We start from the raw sequence: 22,508 nt of genomic DNA, 5'->3' as shown, positions 1-22,508 counted from the left end.
TTACAGTAAAACTTACACAGGATCATATTTGATCAAAACAACCAACCGACCAACAAAGAACCCAAACGACTGTCCAACAGTCAAAAATGACTGATAATAATTTTGAACCTATCTTGGAAAAATCCCAGAGAAGAGTAAGAATCCTTTTTCTTTCTTCCCTCTTCCTTCCTTCCTGGAGAAGCCTTCTGTAGTCTTCAAGATGCTTGCCAAGCAGTGTGAGGTCTTCCTACATCACCTCCTAGACAGAGCTGTCCCTTTAGGTGCTTACTACACTTGCCTACACTCTTACAGCAGACATCAGTTTGAGCTATAGCTTGTTTTTTATCTAATGGTTTATTTAACCAGGGTACATAGTTCTCTTACGATGTTTACTGTTTAACCAGTGTCACTGTGTTCCTGTGTTTTTAAAAGAAACCAAAATTCCAGAGTTCTCGAAATGTCGCTACACTCCACCCTTTGGGTCATGGTAATGTGCCATTTCCTGAACAGCCACACTTAACCTAGGAAGTGTCATTAAGTTGATGCATACTGTTTTTTTCCGAGTCCCTAACCTCCAGCCTGCACCCATCCCACCCCAGACCACCTGTTTCAGCACTGCAACCGTAGGAAGGCAAACTTAAGCCCAAGACCTTCCCAGTCTGTTTGGCTGCCTCATGCCTTGGTGACTGGCATAGTTGGTGGCAGATAAAATGGGCCCCCTTTGGTAACAACTGCTCTCTATACCAAGCAAACTTTCCTGTTTGCTCTGTATCATCAGATCAAAAGCTCAGTTAAATGGAGGAGCCAGTCTTTTCTGCCTGTCTCTGCCGTTTGCAACTTTGCACATGGTATCTTGCACACAGTAGGTACAATTACAAACCTTAGTCCTTACACTATCCCAGCAACGTGAGCATTATTGCTGCTGGATTTTTTTTTCCTGAAATTTGGAGAAGTGTCTGATGCTACATGTGTCTGAACCAGGATTTGACCCAGGTCTTTGGCTCTCAGTGCCATATGGATTCTGGGGCCCCAAGTGCTTTAAATGTGTAGTACCTTCAAATGTATTAAAATAGCTTGTCTATGACTCAGCCTGAGTTCTTGCTATACAAGACTCTGATGTGCACTGTGCTCAGAGAGAGATGCTGAAAGGCCAATATGTAATAAAAAAAAAATCATGACAAATATAGTAAGCACAGGTAACCTCTTGTAACAAGGAAGTCTAAAGACTGGCCTGGCCCCTGCTACTCACTGTGAATCCTCTCCTTGAGGGGTCGGGGGGGGGGGGGGGGGGGGGGGGGGGGGGATGCTCCAGGCTGTTTAAAGGTAGTCAAAGGCTTTCTTTTGTTTTAATAGACATATACTACTAACTACTAAACAGACACACACAATACAGCCTATTATTATCCAGCCATAAAAATGAAAGAAGTCAACCTGGTGGCGGTGGCCCATGCCTTTAATTCTAGCACCTTAGAGGCAGAGGAAGGTGGATCTCTGAGATCAAGGCCAGCCTGGTCTACAAAGCCAGTTCCAGGACAGCTAGGGCTACAAAGAGAAGCCCTGCCTTGAAAAACCAAACTCCAACCAACCAAACAAACAGCATTTAGTCTTGCTACTGTTATAACACAGATGAACCCTGAAACCTCTATGCTAAGTGAGAAAAGCCAGACATAGGAGGCCACAATCTACAAACTACTTGCAGGTGATTTCCTAGGTAAGCAAGACCCTGGAGAATAAAATTAGATCCATGCATGCAGGGAATGGGGCACGGTTAATGCATCTGAGGTTTCCTGGAGTGTCTGCAAGATAGTGGTAATGGCTGGGAAAGCATTATGAACTTCCTGCAACTTCCTACCTTTTAAAATGGTTTAAATGCCAGGTGTGATGGTGCACACCTTTAATCCCAGCACCCAGGAGGCAGAGGCAGAAGGATCCCTATGAGTTTAAGGCCAGCCTGAACTATAGATTTGAGTTCCAGGACAGCCAGGGGATATATGCATATGCGCATATATATATATATATGAAAACAACATATTAGGAAATAAAACAAAACAGTCATACTTTTCGGTTGCTTTTAGAAAACATGAATACACAAGATAGCTGGAATTGAAAAGTCCAAAGCTCCAATATTTGATACGAAGGTTGAAGTGGCACTGTCCTGTGTTTGGGACTTTTGCTAAGAGGATTAGAGTTTAGAGCCAGGTGTGGTGGCACGTGCCTCTAATTTCAGTACCAGGAATGCCAAGGCAGGAGGACAGAATTTAAAGCCAGCTGGGTTACATGGAGAGATGTTCAGGGGCTCTTGCTGAAAAGGGTGGGGGTAGGGTATGGGGAGGGGGGCAGTTACTGTGTGAACTGGGAATGGTGATTTGCTTGACACAGTGACATTCATTATGCATTGCAAAACATTAAATGCATTTTTAAAAAATTTTAAGAGGTTAAGTATCTGCAGATCTCTTAAGTCATTTTATAGAAAGTGTAAAGAAAAATAATTATAATTATGTACACAGATATAAAAACTAGATGCACAACATTGAAAACCTTAACTTAGCATGTTACCTCCTGGAACAGGTATACAGCCATTCACTGTAGTTTGCTGAGGTCTCCAGGCTGCTGGAGCTGCCATCGGCCATTGGGCAGGGCATGCTGGTGGGTGAGAATTGTTTCCTGGGTCTCAGGAATCTGCCACATCTTTCTTTAGGCCAGAAGAGCAGCTGGTGCATATTAGTGGCTGGTGGAGATGCTTCCCTTGGACCCTTCCCTGCAGACAGCTGCTCTGCCTTCACAGCAGACTCCAAACCCACAGAACTGCCTCAGTACCCCTTTAGACTGACTAGTGGAAAATGATTTCATCCTATAGTCTTGTAAAGTTGGAGTGGCTCCACAATAGACCTGAGTATTTGAAGGTTCCAGATGGCTCTGTTCATGGAGGTCTGCAACTAGCCAGCTGTCTGATGGGGCTGTTCTTATTAAAGCTTCCTGTACCTCTCCCTCACTGGAATGACATTTACACTGACTGCACCAATTGGGAAGTTTACCTGGTCCAACCAAGATTCTGGTGACCAAATTCTGTGATTTGGGGTGTCCTGTAGCAAGACAAAGTCCATGCTGCCTTCAAGGCATCCTCTTTCCCCTATTCTAACAGCTCTGTCACCACGATTGGCTCAGGTGGCTTTAGAACAACACCATAACGTGACTTATTCCAAAGCAATAAAAAGCATAGAATTTCACAAAACCTTGGTGAGAATGTCTTTTTCTAGGACTCCCAAAATGAGTGGGGGGCATGGGGGGGGGAATAGGCACCGTCAGTGCCAATACTTTTTTTAATGTTTGTCTCAGAGTAAAGATAAAGAGGACACAGACTCAGAGACATCAGTCCCAACTCATGCTGTGAGCCTCTCAGCCCCTCCTTGCTGGCTCTGGCTGTGCTGGTCTGCACCTGTCAGCAGTGCTTTCTGCCTCTAGGCCCAAAGCTTCAAACATGCTAGGAACTGCCATGGAGCCATACCCTAGCTGTGACAAAACACCAACCTGCTGAGTTGTTTGTGGCTTTATATGAAAATTATTTTCTGCATTAAAAAGATTTGATTGTGGTAAAATGTGCAAAAGCTTTCCTATGCTAGCTAGCTTTTTTAAAGTGGCATCAGGTATATCTCGTTGTAGGACAGCCATGACTACTACTTCCAGGATCTTTGCTTCATGCTAAACTGAAGCTCTGACAACTCCCTTCTCTCCTGCCTTCAACTCCCAGTCACCACTTCGTCTCTACAAATGACTGGGTTAGTAAATATCACACAAGTGGAAATCATACAGTTATTTGTGACTGACATACCTCATTTACTAGGTCTTCAAGGTTTGCCCACATTGAAGAGAGTACCACAACATCTTTTTTCCTTGCTGCTAGCTAATATTCCACTGTGTATACACATTTTGTTTCTCCACTCGTTTGTGGGTGGCCATGTATGCTGTTTCTATTTTTGACTGTTGTATGTAACACTGCTGTGAAAAGTATCTATATATAAGTCTTATTTCACCTCAGAAGCTCTGTGTACCCATCCACATTAGGAATAGCTGGCTACATAGTAACTGTTGGATAGATGAAGGAATGTTAGACCATCTTCCACAGTGGCTGCACCCTTAAACCTCTCCTCCAATAACATCACGGCTGCAACTGCTCATCTCCTCACTAACACTTGTCCTGAAGCTATTTAAGGAAAAACTACACAATCCTGGGAAGAGGCCTTCTTACCTCATCTATAAAAAAGGGAACCATTGGGTTAATAAAACATGAAAGCCAGAAGCTCTGGCCTTTCAAACCAGTTCTGTGCTCCTCAGCAGTGTCTTCGTACTCCACCCCAACACCAACATGCTGGGCTGCAAATCTGCATGGAGACAGAGTGATGCCTAGCACTGTGTCCCTCTTTTCTGGTGTGTGCAGCTCCAGACATGTGTGCAGTCCCCCCTCCGCCCTGCCTTTCATCCCCTGCACTCTGCCAGATATGGGAAAACCCAGAGCCACTTTCCATTTAGAGCTGAGGAAGACAAGCGGGAGGAAAGAGCCAGTGAATGGTTACACCAAGACCTTGTTTCTTCCTTGTAAGGACTTTATTTCCATTTCACCATAGTCTCAGGAAGACCCTGAGGCACCTTTGTCTGTCTCAGTTTGATCTCCTCAGGATTTTTTGTAGTGCTTTTCCTTAAACAAGAAAATGTCGGGTGAGCTTTGTACACCATCAGTTAATGTTTTAACAATAATTTAAAAATGGCGCCATTGTCTCATCAGTACAAGGGACCAACAGCAACAGTACATACAGTACAAGGAACTTCACAACGAGTTACGGTGGACCGGACCAACGCACACACAGGCAAGGGCAGGGACAGAGCAGTTTATGTACAGGTGCCCGAGGATGTGCGGTCAGGCTGGGTAGATGGGTCACGCAGAGTCTTAAGTCCAGGTGAAGGGCTCCGTACCTTTTCAGAAATGTTGACCTGCATCCTTCCAGATTACAGACACTCTTATCTTCTGGCCTCGTGGCCTTTTCACTACAAAAAGTTCACTGAGTTAGACAGTCTGAAACGTTAAGAAAGACTCCTAAAAAAATTAAGACTGGACAAAATAAAATTTAACTTAGAACACTCTGAACTCAGCATGGTGAAACCCAACCAGAATGGAACAGTGCAAATTCAACAGGCAGGCAGAACTGAGAACAAGGGTGTTTGGAAATCTCTTAAAATGTACATTTTAAAACTCTTTAAATCTATTTATACCTTATTTACCTTTTTGTTTAATATATCATGTGTAAAAAAGATGGAGACAAAAATAGTTTTCTGAGCTATGAAAAAAATTATTACAGGCACGTTTACTGTTTCATTCCCGAAACATCTCAGTTTACCAGGTTGAACATTCAGTAGCCGTGTGTTTTTTAAAAGCATCCTTTGACCTTGAGAGAGCTACATCTTTCCTTTGGGGCAGAAGTTGGTGGATGGTGGTGATGGTCTGGTTATGTAAAGTACAGTGAATTATTCCGGTGATCATCCATGCAAGCTTGCGTCCTGTCGCGGGTGTGGCTTCTCCTCTGGTGGGTCTTCCTCACCGCGTTCCTCCAAGGACACTGGGTCTCCGGGTGACTGAGACTGTGAGGCAGTGGGGGAAGGTGGGGCCCAACGGGATGGAAGGCGGCGGTTTGCTGGTCTCTCTGGCCTGGAGAAGCAGGGCTCTAGGGAGGGCGCGAGCGCAGAACAAGGCAGTTCCTTCAGAGCCGAGAGAGGGAGACAGCATTACTCAGACCTGCATTGTCATGTGGGCCACGGCCCCAACACACTTCAAACACAATGAAGTCAAATGAACAGAGAGACCAGGCGGCTTCGGCATCTGAATGATTACTGCATGCATGAAGTAACTTAAAATGATTCTCCACATGAATGATTAGTGGTGTGACCTATTACGATGTGACAGAACATAGTAACACAGTGACATAGGGCTGCTTTGTAGGGCATCTCCAGAACTGGGCTGGAACACTGAGAAGATGAAGTAACAACTCAGGCTACCTTGTCCCAGGCTCATCCTTGAGCCTCTTAAAGGATCCTTTCAGCTACTGAGCTGGTCTCGTGGGATCTCGGTCTACTGAGGTCCATAGAGACCTAGGTTATACCCAGCAGTATTAGCAATGGGATTCAAACGAAACTGTTTATTCCAAGCTGACAGGCAGCAGGCTAAACAAATTCCCACAAGTTGTGTGTGTGTGTGGAGGGGGGACAAAAACGTTGCATTCAGAAATTTTAATGGAGGTCTAGATTTCTTCAATGACTCATCACTGTGGTGGTGGTCTTAAAATTAGAGCTACGACACACTTGTGTTTCAGCCACTGTAACAGTCTAAGGGCTGACCACGTGACACACAACATCCGGCCATGATGCAAGTCACCTGTGACTGCTTGCCTGTTTAAAAGGAGTGTAGGGTTACGTGTCCTTGGCCTGCATGTTGGGTCCGGGATGTGAAAAGCTGTGTCACATGCAGTGTGAATCGTTGATGAAGTCCTGGATAAGGCCCCACAAGAAGTCAAGAGGTGAACTACAAGAGTTAGACGTGACTAACAGTGAAAGACCCCTGAATGAAGAGACTGGGAACAGTGGGGGTTGGAGGAGCAGAAGATGTGTCCAGTGGATGGGCCATGGCGCTTGTGGGAAGATGAAACATGACAGATGATGCTTGGAGATGGCCAGGGAGGATGGCATGACCCAAGAGCAGCAAGGGACCCACAGGCTTCTGCAAGAGCAATGAAGTAATGGGGCAGAGTCTTTCCCTTATTCCTGAGGGGCCAGCAAAAAAGGAAATATTAATACTGAGACCATTCCATCAGATGCCTGGTTTGGGTGGGCATCTTACCTGACCTAGGAGGAGCCTTCCTGAGCCATTTATGCTGATGGTACCCTGACAGCCAGGATGTACCTATATCTGTCTCATTAAGTCATCTCATAATGCAGGAAGGAGGGTGAGGATGGCCTGTGACATCCGTGTCCCTGCACTCACTACTGTCACAGTGAACATGTGCACCTATGCTGCATGCTGGTGTGGCTTCAGGGCTATCCAGCCCCTCTTCCCACTGAGGGTGAACAGGAACAAGCTTTTCTCAGAGGCCACCACACCCTCCTCACTAGCATCAGTCGGGGCAGGAAAAACCACGGAGCCATGCAATCCAGGAAATTAACATGTTCCTTATAAGAACACCAGCACACAAACAAGCAATGCTATCTGTAATCCAGAAGCCTGAGAGGTGGTTGTGTGGAAATGGCCTTTCCCCCTAGTTTCTCCCTCACTATTCCCTCCAGTCTGCTATGGAAAACACCTTTTATCTGATGTAGACCAGGCTGGCCTCAAACTCAGATAGCCACTGCCTCCGCCTCCCCAGTGCGTGTATTGATTAATAGCATGGCTCTATTTTGGTTACTAACTTCAGGTAGATCAGGAGGGTGACTACATCCTTGATTCATCCCAAAAATGCATACTTTCTTATAGGTCTCACTCTGTTCAGGCTCTGATGGCTATGCACTGAGGTCTCAAAAACACCAAACAGAAACATCTGTTACTATTCATTCAGCTTGTACTCATCAAGAACTTACTTTTTCACCAGTGGACTCAGCTGGAAGGACAAGAGACATTTGGATTTACTCTTGATTCATGTTTGTTTTGAAAAACAAGAGAGAAAAGGCTTGGTGCACTATGCATGCCATACCCCAGCACATGGCAACACCAAAATGCCAATGAGCAGTGGTAGATCTAAAGCCAAAGACTCCCACAGGCAAGACCTGAGATGGTCCCTCCTGGCCAGTGTTTCTCTGTTGAACTGCATGAGAGGAGAAACTTTAGCAGAATCTACACCCTAAATAGTCGACCCTGGAAGTCTGAGCTCAGTGCCTGTCCCATGGGGGTGAGAGAGTGGATGTCTGCACATGATGATGAATGCCGAATGCCAACCACGAGTGCATCAGCTACACACACAACTCTGTGGACGGTGGAGGTGGGGAAGAAGCACTTACAGTGTGAGGCAGGCAGGGCTAGAGTCCCCAGGGGGCAGTTAGTAAGACAGTTTGGTTCTGGACAGACAGACAGAGAAAGAAGAAAAAAACAAGTCGGTTGGAAAGTGTTTCAAAGAAAACAGTACAAGTATAGACCCTGCTCCAAGATGGCCTCCAGGAGGGACTGGTGGTCTCTGCATTCACTCAGAGAGAGGCTAGGCAGAAGGGGACCATGGCTCAGCTCACAGGATTGTCTTCTGCTGTGAGTCAACACACTGGAGGAAGCAGAACTGAGGAGCAGAGCCTCCCAGCTCCCTGACAGCACTTCCATGGCAAAGTCAAAGGTGGTTTGGGGAGAGACAATAGCATGGCTGGCTACACAGTCTGGTTTGTTCTGATCACCACAAGCTACAGTTGTCCATGCTCAACCATCCCCCTCCAGGGTACATTAAGCCCTTGGAGGAAAGGGTGTCACCTGATGTCACTATTTCTCTCTGTACATCTCTGCCTTGCTGCCAAGCTAAGGGGGGGGGGTGGGTGGGGGGGTGAGGGCAAGGTCACTTGAGGGATGAGAGGAGAGCAGGGAAGAAACATTTCCTGTCTCTCAGATGTTGAGATCCCAGTAGCAATGCCACACAGGGTGCTTGGCACAGGATAGGAAAAACACCAGGGACTCTGCTTATCTGGGCGTGAAAACCAGGCCTGGCACACATTCATCAAGAGACGAAACATGATTTCTGATGGGACTACTGTGAGGGGGTCAATCCAAACAGGAATGACTGATTCTCCTAGCATCCAGAACATGCAAATGTCTGAGAGAAAGGGGAGAGACCATGTCCACTGTGCTATGTTACCCGGTTGCTCAAAACATTCACCGTCAAGACTACAAAGGTTCTTTAGTGCCCAAATACATCTCTATGGTCTCTAATCTGAGTAGAAACTCAAGCTAGCCCATTGATGATGCCTTAAAGCAAGCTCTCTCTCAGCTGAAGGCAGAGTAGGTGTATACAAATGGATCCTCCAAGCCACAAGAACTTATCTGACTGAGGGCTCCTGAGGTTTCGTGGTCAAAAGACAAGAGAAGACACCATTTGCTACCTGAGAACTCTTACCCTACAATGTTCTTCCTTCTCAGAGCATGTAATTAATCTGTCCTGACAACTCAGACCTTGGCAAGAACAGGACACAGGACTGCCATTTCTATAGGTAATTGTCAAGATCAACACTGCCTTGACCTACTTCTGGTTTGAACTCTATTTTGAGTTAAGTACTCCTTGGAGGGCTGGACTGAGAACCAAATTATTTCTCCCCTGTGAGTAATTTGAGGGAAACAAGAGAAATACACCTTTCTCCTCCTATCATCAGGAAGCCAGGGCTGGTACCATGCAAGGAAGCAGTAAGTAGCCTTAGAGCATCCTGTTGTCTTCTGCCCCTGCCCTTGCTGTATGTGGGCCGGGCTTGGATGATGCTCATACGCATACATACATCTGGGATCCTAGGACTTGCAGTCAAGTGACTACTTAATGGTCAGACCTCCTCGGTCACCACTGCAGTGACAGTGAGGCATGAATCCTCAAAGCTGTCACCACCCTTATTATCAAGCTGCTTCCTGTTGCTGTGGACACGGGTTCTCATTATGTGGCCTTGGGTGGCCTAGAACTTAAAGAGCCACACCTTCCTCTGCCTCCCAAGTGCTAAAGATGTGTGATATCGTGCCCGAGAGTGTCCTCGTTTGCTTGTGGTTTTTTTGTTTTGCGTTTGTTTTGTTTTCGGTGCATGAATATATGTGGGCATCTGTATCAGGAGAATCCAGGGCAGATTTGTGTCATCATCGCCGTGTTCTATTAGGGCACACATTTTTTTTTTTCCTAACATACTTTTTACCTGATTCTAATGAAAAAGGTTGGTTTCTAAGATGACAAACTGCTGATCTGTACTGAGGTGGCCTGAGAATCCAAAGATTCTTGTAGTTTCCAATGAAAGAACTTTGTGTCTGTGTTATCTGAATGCACTGTTACACGTTCCTCATTCAGCCACACATAAAGAGCTGCAGAATATAGAGATCCTGACAGACACACAGACACAGACACACAGACACACAGACACACAGACACACACACACAGAGTTTCCACTTATGCAGTTTCTACACTTATACCACATCACACACAGAGAGAAAATATACACCAGACCAAGAGAGTCAGATTTAGCCTGACCAGAGGACAGAGCTAGAACAAGACATATCCTCTCAATTCTGGGTTAGAGTAAACTTGCTTAGGAGATACACTAAGTTTGTCTTTCTGCCTGTTCCATTCTGTCTTCACTCCATTCCTGCCCACGCTACATGAACTCCTGAAACCACTGCCCAGGATCCACTCCAAGCTTCCTATGCTGGGCAGCCTAAAACAGAGCTAATAGGAAAGGGAAGAGTTACCCAATTTACCTCCATGGATCCTGGTTCAGCTGGCACTGCTTCTCCCTTGTGGCTGTCGCTGGTGAGACCTGAGGAGCCATGAGTGGCTTGCTTCCTCTCCTCCTTTAAGGCATGCTCCAACAACTTTTTGTTGAGGATCCGGGCCACATTCTCAGTGAGTGTGTAGCCAGGGGGTGCAGATAAGTCCTGTCTCACTGGTGTGCTCTCCCCCCCATCCTCCCTGTATATTTCTGAGCCTACCCCTAGGGGGCTAGGCGACCTTCCTCTGGAACTGGTGCCTGTTTCCTGGCCTGGACCCAGCTCCTGCCGAGGTTCTGCTGATCGAGATCGGCTCCCAGCCCTCACCCCGACAGGACTGTGATCGATGATGTTGAAGAGGCTGGAGAGGCCATCATTGATGGTAGTGTGCACAGGGCTCTCTCTTGTGGTGGTAGAGCGGGCCCAGGCCGACTCGCTGAACCCTTTCTGGGGCATGCCTGGTGAGGTCCTGCTATTTGGCTGGTCAGCTTTTGAGAGGGGCTTTCTCTGAAGTTTGGGAGAACCGTACTTTGGGGAGCAGCAGGTGCGTTCAAACTTGGCCTGCACCTTCTCAATGGCAGGGGCCACCTGTCTGCTCCTAAGGCTGCGGGAAGGAGAAGACACGGGTGTGGTGCCACCTCCGGCTTTTGGCGTGAGACACTTGTGGGGACTGCTGGTGACGCCACTGGCACGTAGGGCCTCAGTCTGCAGGCCCACGCTGATTGTCTGGATGGTCTGTGTCCCTGCTGTCCTGGACCCATTGGTCTGGCAGGCCATATCCCTGACTGGTGGCTCGGCAGGACCGGAGCAGATGGCATTTCTGACAGAAAAGGCCACCTCCTTCATGTCATCACTCATGTTCTTAGACATATCCAGGCTGTTCAAAGGGGAGGCAAATCCCAGGGAGGGGCAGATGGGTCTGTCAAGGGGGCGGAGAGACCCCTCCACACAGTCTCGGGGGTGTCTGGGTGGGGTGCAAGACCACCTGTTGAGCACAGGTTCTGGATGACCTCCTTTGGCATCTGCCAGGTTCCCTCTTGCTCTGCTCATAGAAAAGGGGCCCTCAGGGTCCATTCGGCTCCTGCCTTCACCACCTGACGCTATACTGTCAACCCGGCGAATGGCAGGCGGGCTGTGGAGCACATGCATCCCAGACTGCTCAGTGAGGACATGGGTCCGCAGTGGCTGCTTCTGGCAGTGCTCTGGGCTGGTCATGGTGTCTGTAGTCATGGTGACACTTGTGGTCAGGTACCAGGAGGAGTCGGGACAAGGCTCTGGGGTGGCCTCATGCCCTCCCCTCCCCACCTCGGTCCTGTCTGCCCAAAGGTCTGGAGGCTGATCGGCCCCAGCTCTGGGGGATGTGTAGTCCCAGTCTTTGCTGTTGAACTCCTCGATGTACTTCAGGTCATCAGGAGACAAGGGTGGAGTGACATCCTCCCTGCTACTGGCAGATGGTAGGCCCTTCTCGGGCAAGAACGGAGAGACGTCCATCAGACGCTGGAACTCAGACATACAGGACACAGATACAGCCCTGGGGAAAGATGCAGAACAGGTGTCAGCTCCTGGCTGTGCTCTGGATAAGACAGACCCATGGAGGTGCCTGCCTCTACCTAACTCTTAAAGCATGGGCCAGCCCCTTGATATCTTCTGAGTGGCTGATATGCTCACCTGACAAATGCCCATGTCTTTACTGTCCTCTATAGAAGACACACTCGGTTAGATCCATGAACAACAGTAAAGGGGAAGACAAGTGTGGCAAAGCCATAGCTGGACTTTGATAGCCAATGCGTATGAATGTGGGCGTGGACTCCTCAGTGCTGGCATTTTAACTCCACCCGTTTCAATCTGACATAAACTCGTTGAATGCTATCCATGTGCTCATCTGTTCCCACAGAGGTGGTGGGTGGTGCACTAGACAAGTCAGGAAGTGGCTGGGGTATTCATGCACCCGGTCTACCCACCAGAGCAAACAAATGCTCAGAGGCTGGGCACTGGATGTGCCAGCCACCTGAGGTGACAGAACCTTTGTGATCTGGAATCTCTCCAGCTGCAGCTGAAGTGGGAGGCAAGGTGGACAACATCATGCTTGATGAGTTTCCCTTCACCTGATAGACAGAGTTTATACCTAGGGTTCTAGTGAAGCCCTAGCCATGCCAGAGGTGATCCCAGATCCAGCACACAGGCCATTTCTCTGCAGAGCCTGTTAATAACAGTAGGCCAGGCTGGGGCGACCCTGTGAGCAAGCGTGTACTCTCAGTGGTATCTACACAGGACCACCAGTGGAAGCAACGGGTGGGGGCTTCATGGCTCTGGGGTGAGCTGTAGGGAGGAATGCAGAGATAAAAAAAAAAGAATGAAGGGACACATACCTTAGAAGGAGCCATGTTGGAGAAACAATAAGACTGGGATGCACCAGAAGCATGTTTGGGCACTTCCTGATACAGGAGGTGTGGCAGGCCCCACCATATTGTTAGAAGTCAGAGGGTGGAGGGTGCATAGCCAGGAGAGGGTCAGAACCTTTGTGGTTTTGCATTGGACATTTTGAATACTATTGACAGTTTACAATCTCCATGTTGACTACTTGTGAAATCCATGGAAGTAAATAAAATTTAAAAACATGGTTATAGTGTGAAAAGGCAACAGAATGGTGAGAGGCCTGGGTTATTAGAAGCGAAGAGCTCAAAGCTTCCACCTTCACCTTCAACACAAAGCTAATGCGGCTGTGGATGGGGGAAAGCAGTCAGTCGGTGGAGTGACAGCTACGTGCTACTCCTCTGTGTCAGACAGATATGATTGACTTCCTGCGTGTCCATACACGTAAGCTATACAAAGAAACTAGAGTATCTTTTAGAGAAACTAAGCTCTCAATGTTTACAGATGTGGAAACAGAGGCCCAAAGCACTTAAATCCCAGACCCGCGGGAACAGAACAGTAAGGGGTATACGCAAATTACTTCCAAAGCCCAAGCCCACAAGTGGACTTTGTGTTGCCTGGGGAAGACCAGAGAAGGGCAGATACATGCCCAGGCAACAATGTTGGTTGTGTGAACAACAGCCAGCATGGGCTGACAAAGAGATAGTCATTTAGAGTCTCCAAGTTCACCCGACAATTAAGGATAAAGCTGAAAGTGGCAAACTGCCAGAGAAACAGCACTCATGGAAATAAAATGTATCCATTTAGAGGAAAGGCAGAACCAGAGAGCTCATGTATCCATCTACATAGGGAAGAAAGGCAAAACCAGGAAGCTCAGCTGGGTAAGCAGGGAGCTGGGTGTGTAACTAACATGAGGGGCAGCAGCCCCAGTCTATTCCCTTCAGGAAAGCCTTTAACAACAAACCCCCGATAGCAAGTACAATGCCCCATAGATGGAGAGGCTTTCTGAACTTCAGGAGAAGAAAAGTTTTCCTTGGATCACTTAATAGCTGGCCTTTCCGAACATTCCTTTGGACATGGCATACGAAGTATATGTTGCCTTTTTGTTGCTAAAACTAAAAACACAGCATGTCTACGAGATGAATAATTTAAAAGCAATCCATTTACTTACCTTTGAAGATTTCCCTTGCGACTTTCTTCTTCCTGTAAAGGGAAACAAATACTTGCTGGAATCACTCAATTTTGGCTTCCCAGGAATCCTATCTGTGCTATAGTGACTTGTTCTGCTCTGGTCCCTTAAGATGTGGTTTTGAATGCTCACAGAGGCCAAGCCCTAAGCCACTGCCCTGAGCCCTTTGAAGTCAGACAGTAAAAGCAGTACCTGAAGCATCATGGGAGGGTAGGGTAGCCTCTGTAGTCTCCCCCGGGAAGGAGGAACTGCCTGAGTGAGAAAACTGACTGAGCTGTTGAGCAGACGGCTCCCCTGCATTTCCAGAGACCTCCTGACTTTATGAAGTTCAAAGAACTGTCAATCCTGAGCAAGTCTGTGTGTGTGTGTGTGTGTGTGTGTGTGTGTGTGTGTGTGTGTTGGGGTGGGAGCAGAGGGTAACAGTGAGGGGAGAGTTGGGAGCTTGGTGTCCTCTGATCCAAATCTTGCCATGGAGGTTGGTGTGGCATCCTTGGGGCCAGGACCCTGCTTGCTTTTGAACATTCTTAGTTACAATCCAAACAGCAAACAGCACCACAAATGCACAGGTTGTCTGTCTATTGGGAAAGGACTCGAAAGCTGACACGGCTTGGAAAGAAACAATCACTTGACAGTAATGAAACCATATTCCTCTGGACAGTAAGACTGAAGGGTGCCTCTCCTCACAGACAGTGTGTCTCTGTTTCTGCTTCTCAGAGAAGTAAGGTCCCCACTTTGACCTGTGCCCTCTCTTCTATGAAACTGGACTATAGAGAATGCCTGCAGATCTGTGGGCAGGGCTGATAAACATTCTACCATCCCAATACATGCTACTGGGAGTAAGGTGTTTGATATCACTGACTACACGGTTGAGCACCCCTCAATTAGAAAATTTGTGATATGAAACACTTCAAAATCTGGAGAACTCTCAGTTCTGACATTTGTTTCACACACAAAATAAACATTGGATAAGATTACTTTTAGGCTGTGTGCGTAAGGTGTATATGAAACTTAAAATGATTTGTGTTTGAATTGACTCAGATCCCTTATTGACACCTTATTATGTGTATGTAAATATTCTAAACTCTGGAAGAATTGGAAATCTGAAACCCTATGGTTTTAGCATTTTGAATTAGGTACAGTTAAGTCATATAACGTCCCCATATCTCAACACTATCTGATGCAAGTTCCTGTAAGTATGAAGTATTTGAAAGAATGCCATCCAGTGTAACCACTGTTCATTGGTTCACATATAATGATCCTTGAGACAGGGTCTCACTCTCCCTATACCAGTTTTTAAAATGAAGTCTTAAAAAAACATCATCACAGGGGCAAAAAGTGATCTTATGTCACAGAAATTCGGTGGCTCTCTAAATTCACTCATTTGGCAATCTGATTGTTGGGTGTTTTCCCCCTTTGCCCAGAATAACATAGTTATAGTAGCTGCCATTAGATACCTACTAAATGTTAAGAAATTTCTTAATACAGAATTACTTCTTAGCCATTAGCTTCCTAGAATCAGAAAACTGTACTATTTCAAGAAAGTTGAAAAATATACATTTAGTTTCTCTTTTGTATTTTGTTGACTACATTTATTCTTAAGAGTTGTCACTTTACACAGGACCACAGTCCAGCATTTCAGCAGGATTGCGGTCAGGTGCGTCAAACAAAACCATCACATCACCAATCGCAATAGCTCACGAGACTCCATGTACAGGTAGTGTGGGGAACTTGATGAGAAGACTCTGCTAGACGCTGGCTGCACCTAATGCCAGTTCCCTCCAGCCATTAGAAACCTCAGGGGACAAACCCAGGCTGACCTCGGCAAGGCAGTTCCTGAGGGGTGGCGGATCCTCTGGATCATCATCCAGGGACAAAGTGTCCAAGTACAGGTTCTCACTGGCTGAACACCTATCGGACTCCTTCAGTTTGGAAAGCGGCCGGTCTTCAAATGAAATGGAGTCAGTGTCTTCACAGGGCCACATGGACACAGGTCGGGATGGGTGTAGGTTCCCTTGGTGTGGGTAAGGCCGGGTGTCATCTTCTCTTCGGCTGCAGAGGAAACTGCCGCTTCTTCGGGGACTTTTCTCTTTCTGTAACTAGGGGTGTTAAAAATGGAAATGATCAGCTTCCGTTTTTCAGCATGACAATCTCTCTAAGACCGTCCTCTCCCTCTGTGTTGAGTTGCCCGTGTCTATCTGAAATAGAAGCAAATGCTCTGACAGTTCTGACCTGAGTTTCAAAATGTCCCACAAGATCCTGCAGATGCTTTCTGAAGAAAAGCATGCTTTACCAGGACTGCAGAATCTGCATTTATCATAGAAGCCTTCCTGATGCAAGCATTTCTGTTTGGAGGGCTCTTTGCTGTTCTCTTCATTTTTGTCATAGTCCTATAATTTATTTATCAGTTAATTGAGCTCACGGGAAATTAGACTTTTTTTTTTTTAAGTTTAATGGAAATAAGCATCAGATTTAATACTTTCAGTTGCAGTTACCTCCAGGACTTTAGTTACGCTCCATAGAATACTTTCATGGATGGCAAACTCCTGAGATGAACCACATTTTCCCTAACAGATTCAAGGCGGATAACAAATTCTATATATAACTCAAGTGATTGAACTGGATTATAGTCACGTGGTACTAAAGATGGCTTTAACTCTGCTTGAGAGGGTTAAAACTTAACTATACAGTCAGCTAAAGATCTGGCACGCTTGTTGGTCTAGCTTGGTAAACTGAAGTAGTAACAGGTAAGCACAGATCACTTGGAGTGAGAAGACTGGAGATGAAGGGGTTGGGGATAAAGGCAGAGAGAGAGCATGTGCCTAGCACTTGCAAGGCCCTGCTCCAAATTCTGGCACTTAAGAAGGCAGGAACTGTAGCTGTGGATGTGTGGCCTGCTGGTTTGCCAGCAGAAGTAATTTCTTAGCTCACTGTAGATGAGCAGACAGGTAAGACAGCAGAGGGGATTGGCAGATATAGATATAGCTATGTAAAATCACAGAGGACCAATGTGTCCCAGAATTGTGGCTCCCAGCCCAACACCCCCCCCCCTTGTCCCATAGAAACTACAATGGAGGCTTGAAGATAATATTCACCCAGGACTTTCCAATGAGATCTTCACTGGCATACGCTCCTAGATTGACTATTCTCTTGAATAAGTAAATTTTCTAACGAAATCCAAAGTGACCTCATCTGAAGATTTCCGATTCTCAAGTGCTGAGATGGTGGAAGAATTTCTAAAAAAATTCCTCAAACCCAGACAGATGGTTTTTGAGAGAATCTTTACTGCATCACTGTAACCTAATTTGAGCCTACATCCATAAGCTTGCAGAAGTGTGGCTTGTGACCCATCAGGAGGAAGCTGCATCGGACAAAAGGATCTTCTACTCAGTCTGGAGGTATTCACACAGAAAGCTCTGAACATTATTGTTAATTTAAGAAAGATGGGGGCAACCACAGCAAAAGTTTAGATGGCAACCTGCAGCAGATTCACTGTTAAATCGGGGAATAATCCAATCTCTCCAGGTTCGAGCTCAGCTCCCTCTGCCTCTTCTCCCCCTCCCTCACGGCACATCTCTTTGCAGTTCCCTTAATGATGCTAAATGCTCCACTTAAAAAAATTATATAAAAAAGGAAAGCTTTTTATTATATCCCTCTAACGCGTGTCAGTGCTGTTCGAGTTTCAACACATGATCATCTCCCAAGTTATTTTGGGCGAAGAATTAAGATGCAAGCATCACGCCGGGAGCCGCAAATGTGCACCGAGGGTGTGTGTGGTGATGGGACGACTGCAGAGAAGAGCTATGAGCAGACGTGTTCTAACTCAGTAAAGTGGAACTTCAAAAATAAACCCAGGGCGGCCAGCAGCCGTTTGCACTGGGGCTGCTAAGTATCAGGTTTCCTTGAGGAAAAAAAAAAAAAGAAGAAGAAGAAAGAAAGAAAGAAAGAAAGAAAGAAAGAAAGAAAGAAAGAAAGAAAGGAAGGAGGGGGGAAGGGGGAGAGCGGCCAGAGCTGGCAGTCCCTGATACTGAGATGCCCGTGTGCTGCTGTAATGGTATAATGGGGTCCTTAGCGGGTAGGGTTTCCCAGGGCTACACACCTACTGTACTTTCAATCTGTGGCAGAACAACATTTAATGCAAACAGAAAACTTAACAGGTTTTACATCAAATGACTGAGCACAGCAAAATCTCCAGACTATCACCTCACAACTGGGTGAGAAGGTCACCCTGTGAACAGGTTTTAGACGGTGGGCAGGCTGTTAGGGTTTTGAAGGTAGCGGACTTAGCTCCCTAAGTACACATTTCGATACACTCTGTGGCTGTGACCTGGGAGCTGATTGGTCCGATGGAAAAATCTAGTGTGACTGCATAAAAGCTAACTCTCCCCCCAGTCAAATGTGAATTGAGATAAGAGTTCTTCTGCTAGGGTAGATGAGACACGCCGAGTGACCTTAGCCACGTTCCCACAGTCGTTCATCATCCATACCGCCTCATGAGGTGGAGAATTATGCGGGAGTTTAACAACACGGGAAAAGCATGAAGCATATGTTCTGCAAGTGGAAAATGGATTTAGTGCTACCTCTTTGACTGTCCGTATCAAGTTATCCCAGCCAAGGTTATACGGCTTCCCAAGGAGTCAGATATCAAGTGGATGCTGTGAGGGATATTCAGTTACATATTCAGTTCATCTATGGAATGTACAGCTAGACATTAAACCAGCAAGCAACTGGGCGAGCACTGAAACCTGTGCATGCTTCCACTTGTACGTACATCTCCATGAGCACTCACTCAAACCAACGTCCTCTTCCAGATAAAATGGCTACTGTATTAGTTTCCAAATAGGGCAGTGAGATTACAAAACCCTTTAAGATGCTGAAATGGGAAATTAGACCCATTTCTGAGAGCTGCATCTGCATGTGTGCAGCATCCTTTCATCATGAACTGTTCTGATAAGCAGGGAAATCCTGCACAGATGCTGGGGTCTACAGAACAGGCGTGAGGGCCGGGTGGACGCCTGAAATGCCAGGTGCTACAACACCTAAGACACAGAAAAGAAGATCAGCTCTTCGTCCTTGTTATCACGCCCTGCCCCCCCCCCCCAAGTCTCAAAGTGAGGTAGCAGCTCAGCCCTGGGCCACTTCAGAAACTGAGTGTCATCGGATGTGTCTGGCCAAGGTTTTGTTTGCTAGAAATTCCTCATTCCCCAAAGAAAAACAAAAGCCTTAGATGCCTGCCAAATTTACAGCAAGTGTGACTTTCACAGGTAAAGAAGCCTGGGACAGAATCAACAAGCAGCAATGACTAGACAAGGCAATCCTCAAAGTCCCATGACAGGGAACACGATGGCTTCACTGGGGTAAAACCAGGGACACTCAGGTGAGCAATCCAAAGTAGTGGCTGGGAATGAAGGTCCCTAGTAACAGGCTGCCATGGGTGACTGTTGTTTCCTAGGAGATGAAATACTGCCTGCCTCTCGGAGGGAGGAGAAAGCTTCATGCAACGTACAAGGCCCAGGAAGATTCACTAAGTCTTCTCCAAGGTTACATAAACATTAACAGTTGTTAAAGAAGAAGACACCAGTTGGCTAAGCTGTCTGCAGTTTGTGTACCATAGGTACAACCCTCACAAACCATGGTGCAGCGGTATGCTTATCAGTGAGGTGTCCTCCTGGTAGCCACCCTGCAAGTAACCCCTCATCCATGGTCCTGTAAATACCCCCAATAAACTCAATGGTTCACTAAACTAGATTTGGGTGGAATCATTCTTTGATCTGTAGTCAGAACTCCATCTGGGACAGATGGGACATCTGTTCATGTCTCCTAAGAAAAAGCCAAAAAGATAAATTGGTGTTTATTTTATAAGAATACATGCTACTGTTAGCTCGGAATTTCTGCCTCGAGGCAGATCCACTCAACAGAGCACAGATGCCTGGCAAAATCTGGCAGATTCTTCACAGTGCTGTATTTCCAAACCAAACAGGAAGTGATGACTTTCCTCTTGGTAGTATTTGGAGAATTTTGAAGTGGAGCCATATCAAATATTAGCAAGGTGACTCATTGGTGATCAACCCGGGAGAGCTTCTGCTTCTGTCTGTAGTGCCCTTTCTTCCTCTCTACTATTTCTAAGTCAAAGGCTCTGGGTCATTTCTAAGTCACTAAGTGCATCCTGGGTCCTTCCCTGTGCAAATTTAAACTCAAATTCACCTCCATTCAGTTTTAGCATAGGAACTGTGCTGTATATGCAGTTGGCAGAGCCCACTTCTCAAAAGCGTCTCTGATTAGCACAAGCTGAGTGAGTACTTATAATGGAGTCATGATCCCCTTTATCCTAATGACTAACTGACTGATATCTCTTGAGGCTTTATGCATTTATAGGGATGGTGGATTGAAAGAGGCGAGGTATCCATGGGCTGAAAAATCCAGCCACTGAGGAATTCTAAAACCTCTTCTCATTATGATGTGAAAACCTGAATTTTCACATCGCTCTGGGCTAACTGCAGCTACATAAACTGCACCAAGCGTGCGCAATGCAGAGAGCCATTATCATCATCATCATCATCATCACCACCATCATCATCATCACCACCACCACCATCACCACCATCATCATCATCATCATCATTATTATCCAGGCTGCAGGAAAACAATTGCCACTGCTCTCCCCACCTCCCTAGGTTCTGGTTTTATCAAATCACAGCTCAGCAATACCCACAGCAGAAGCAATCACCAGCAGACAGTGGCTTCTAACTCAGTTTAGGAATTAGTTCACTAATGGTTACAATTCCGTTCAGGCTGCAGCCATCACAGTGTCTTCCATGGCCATCCTAAGAGTTAGAGTACTCTGGGGAAGATCTCCCTGAAGGCGACCAGAAATAACTTCCCCTTTCAAGTTTGATACCCAAATCTCTTTAAAAGGTCACTTCCCAGCCCCTGCACATATATACAAAGGCAAGTCACCTAAACTCTGCAGTGAAAGGTGTGTGTGATGTTAGGATGTGATGATTAACCTTAATTGTCAACTTCACGAGATTAAGAAATGCCTGCATTTTAAGTAATGCTGACCGGGGAGTGTCTGTAGTGGCCTTTCAATTAATTACATCCTTAGGGCTCTGACCTAACGAATGAATGAATTCCTAAGTGAATTCATAGTTGATGGTACTATTTGGAGGTGATGGAAGAGGTGGGGTCCTGCTGGATGAAGCAGGTCCCTGGGCCATGTCCTTGCTGCCACGGCTTGCCCAGTCCTTCTCTATTGCTCTTTCTGCTTCCTGTCCACCATGAGATGAAGGCCCTCTTCTATCATGTGATTCTGCCACCACATGCCATCCAAGCACAGCACCAAGCAACCACTGGCTGACCCAAAGCTAACCACAACCTTTTAAGTTGTTCTCACCGGTCTTCTGGCATGGCTACACAAAAGTTACATGGAGCCCAGGACCAAATCTCCATTGTGAGAAGCCTGGCATTTCTCACTCTTCCTCTGGATGCCCTCGATAGAACGCAGATGACATCAATGATCTCCTTTCTCTATGTTCCTGGGCTGGCAACTGTCTGTGGGCTGCACTGCACTCTGGCGCTGCAGTGCATTCTGGGGCTGCAGTGCACTCTGGGCCTACGCAGAGGTCTGGACCTGCGGTGCATTCTGGGGCTGCAGCATACCTACCTGCTCCACCCGCCATAGGAGCTCCTCCTTCTGCCGGCCCCACTCCTGCCGCTCGCTGTCCAGACGCTCCAGCAGCTCCACCTTCTCCCGGTTCCAGTTCTTCTCTCGGTGATGGATCTGCCAGCGCAGGTCCATGACCAGTCCGTGGCTGTCAGCCAGCAGTTTCTGGTGTACCTCTCTCTCCTTCTTCAAGGCCCCTTTGCCCTCAGCAGAGGAGTCCAGCTCTCCCAAGCTTTTCTCAGTCTTCTCTTCCAGCTGCCAAGAAGAAAAGACATGAACACCCTTTCTGGAAGTCCAGCATTGGAAGGAGAAAAAAAGCTCAGTATTAGCTACACACACAAAGCCAGGATACATCCGTAAGCCGAGCTGGACTGATTACATGAATTTTTAAGGCTGGAAATAAAAATATTGAATGTGAAATCTCTAGATTGTTGAGTACAATTCTTACAGACTCCTTATTAGCTCCACCTCCCAGTCTAAGTCACTCTGTCTTCTGGCTCTGCAGCTCCTTGATGGTGGTATCATGCCTAGTCTAATAATCTTGGCCCCTATCTGGGTCAAAATAATGGAAACCAATATCCTTTAAAAAATGTTAACCCTCAAATACCTGAGGGTGAAATAGCCAAATAAAACAAACTATATTTTACATCTTGTATATTCAAACTGGCAGAAACCAGAGAGAAGACATTATGCAAAGGCAACAGCATTAGGTCTTCCTCCCTCTGGATGCTCAGGAAACACCCTGTTTTCTCTTGGTACTCTTGGTCCTAGAACTATTGATCACTACACATGGTGCTCAAGAATCACACAAGAAACATCAGAAACTCTACAAGCCAGATAACAA

General features: G+C 46.5%; 1 protein-coding gene across 12 annotated transcripts in view; it reads right to left on the bottom strand.

The window, feature by feature from the left end:
- Positions 1–4,559: 4,559 nt before the first annotated feature.
- The window catches only part of Mtcl1 (microtubule crosslinking factor 1), a 114,333-nt gene continuing 96,384 nt past the window's right edge, over positions 4,560–22,508 (bottom strand). For 8 of the 12 annotated variants that reach the window (XM_076917420.1, XM_076917421.1, XM_076917426.1 and 5 more), the window contains 5 exons: positions 21,665–21,919; positions 15,822–16,100; positions 13,987–14,018; positions 10,434–11,973; positions 4,560–5,727 (listed from right to left, as the gene is read on the bottom strand). In XM_076917420.1, the coding sequence (XP_076773535.1) occupies positions 5,509–5,727; positions 10,434–11,973; positions 13,987–14,018; positions 15,822–16,100; positions 21,665–21,919 (2,325 nt within the window). In that variant the 3' untranslated portion in view covers positions 4,560–5,508. Of the gene's footprint in view, positions 6,787–8,013; positions 8,071–10,433; positions 11,974–13,986; positions 14,019–15,821; positions 16,101–21,664; positions 21,920–22,508 lie in introns of all 12 variants that reach the window. The other 4 variants (XM_076917427.1, XM_034483670.2, XM_034483671.2 and 1 more) reach the window with 2 other exon arrangements.

Source organism: Arvicanthis niloticus, chromosome 21 (assembly GCF_011762505.2).
Source record: "Arvicanthis niloticus isolate mArvNil1 chromosome 21, mArvNil1.pat.X, whole genome shotgun sequence".
NCBI lineage: Eukaryota > Metazoa > Chordata > Mammalia > Rodentia > Muridae > Arvicanthis > Arvicanthis niloticus.
This window is presented reverse-complemented; position numbering and strand designations above follow the sequence as displayed.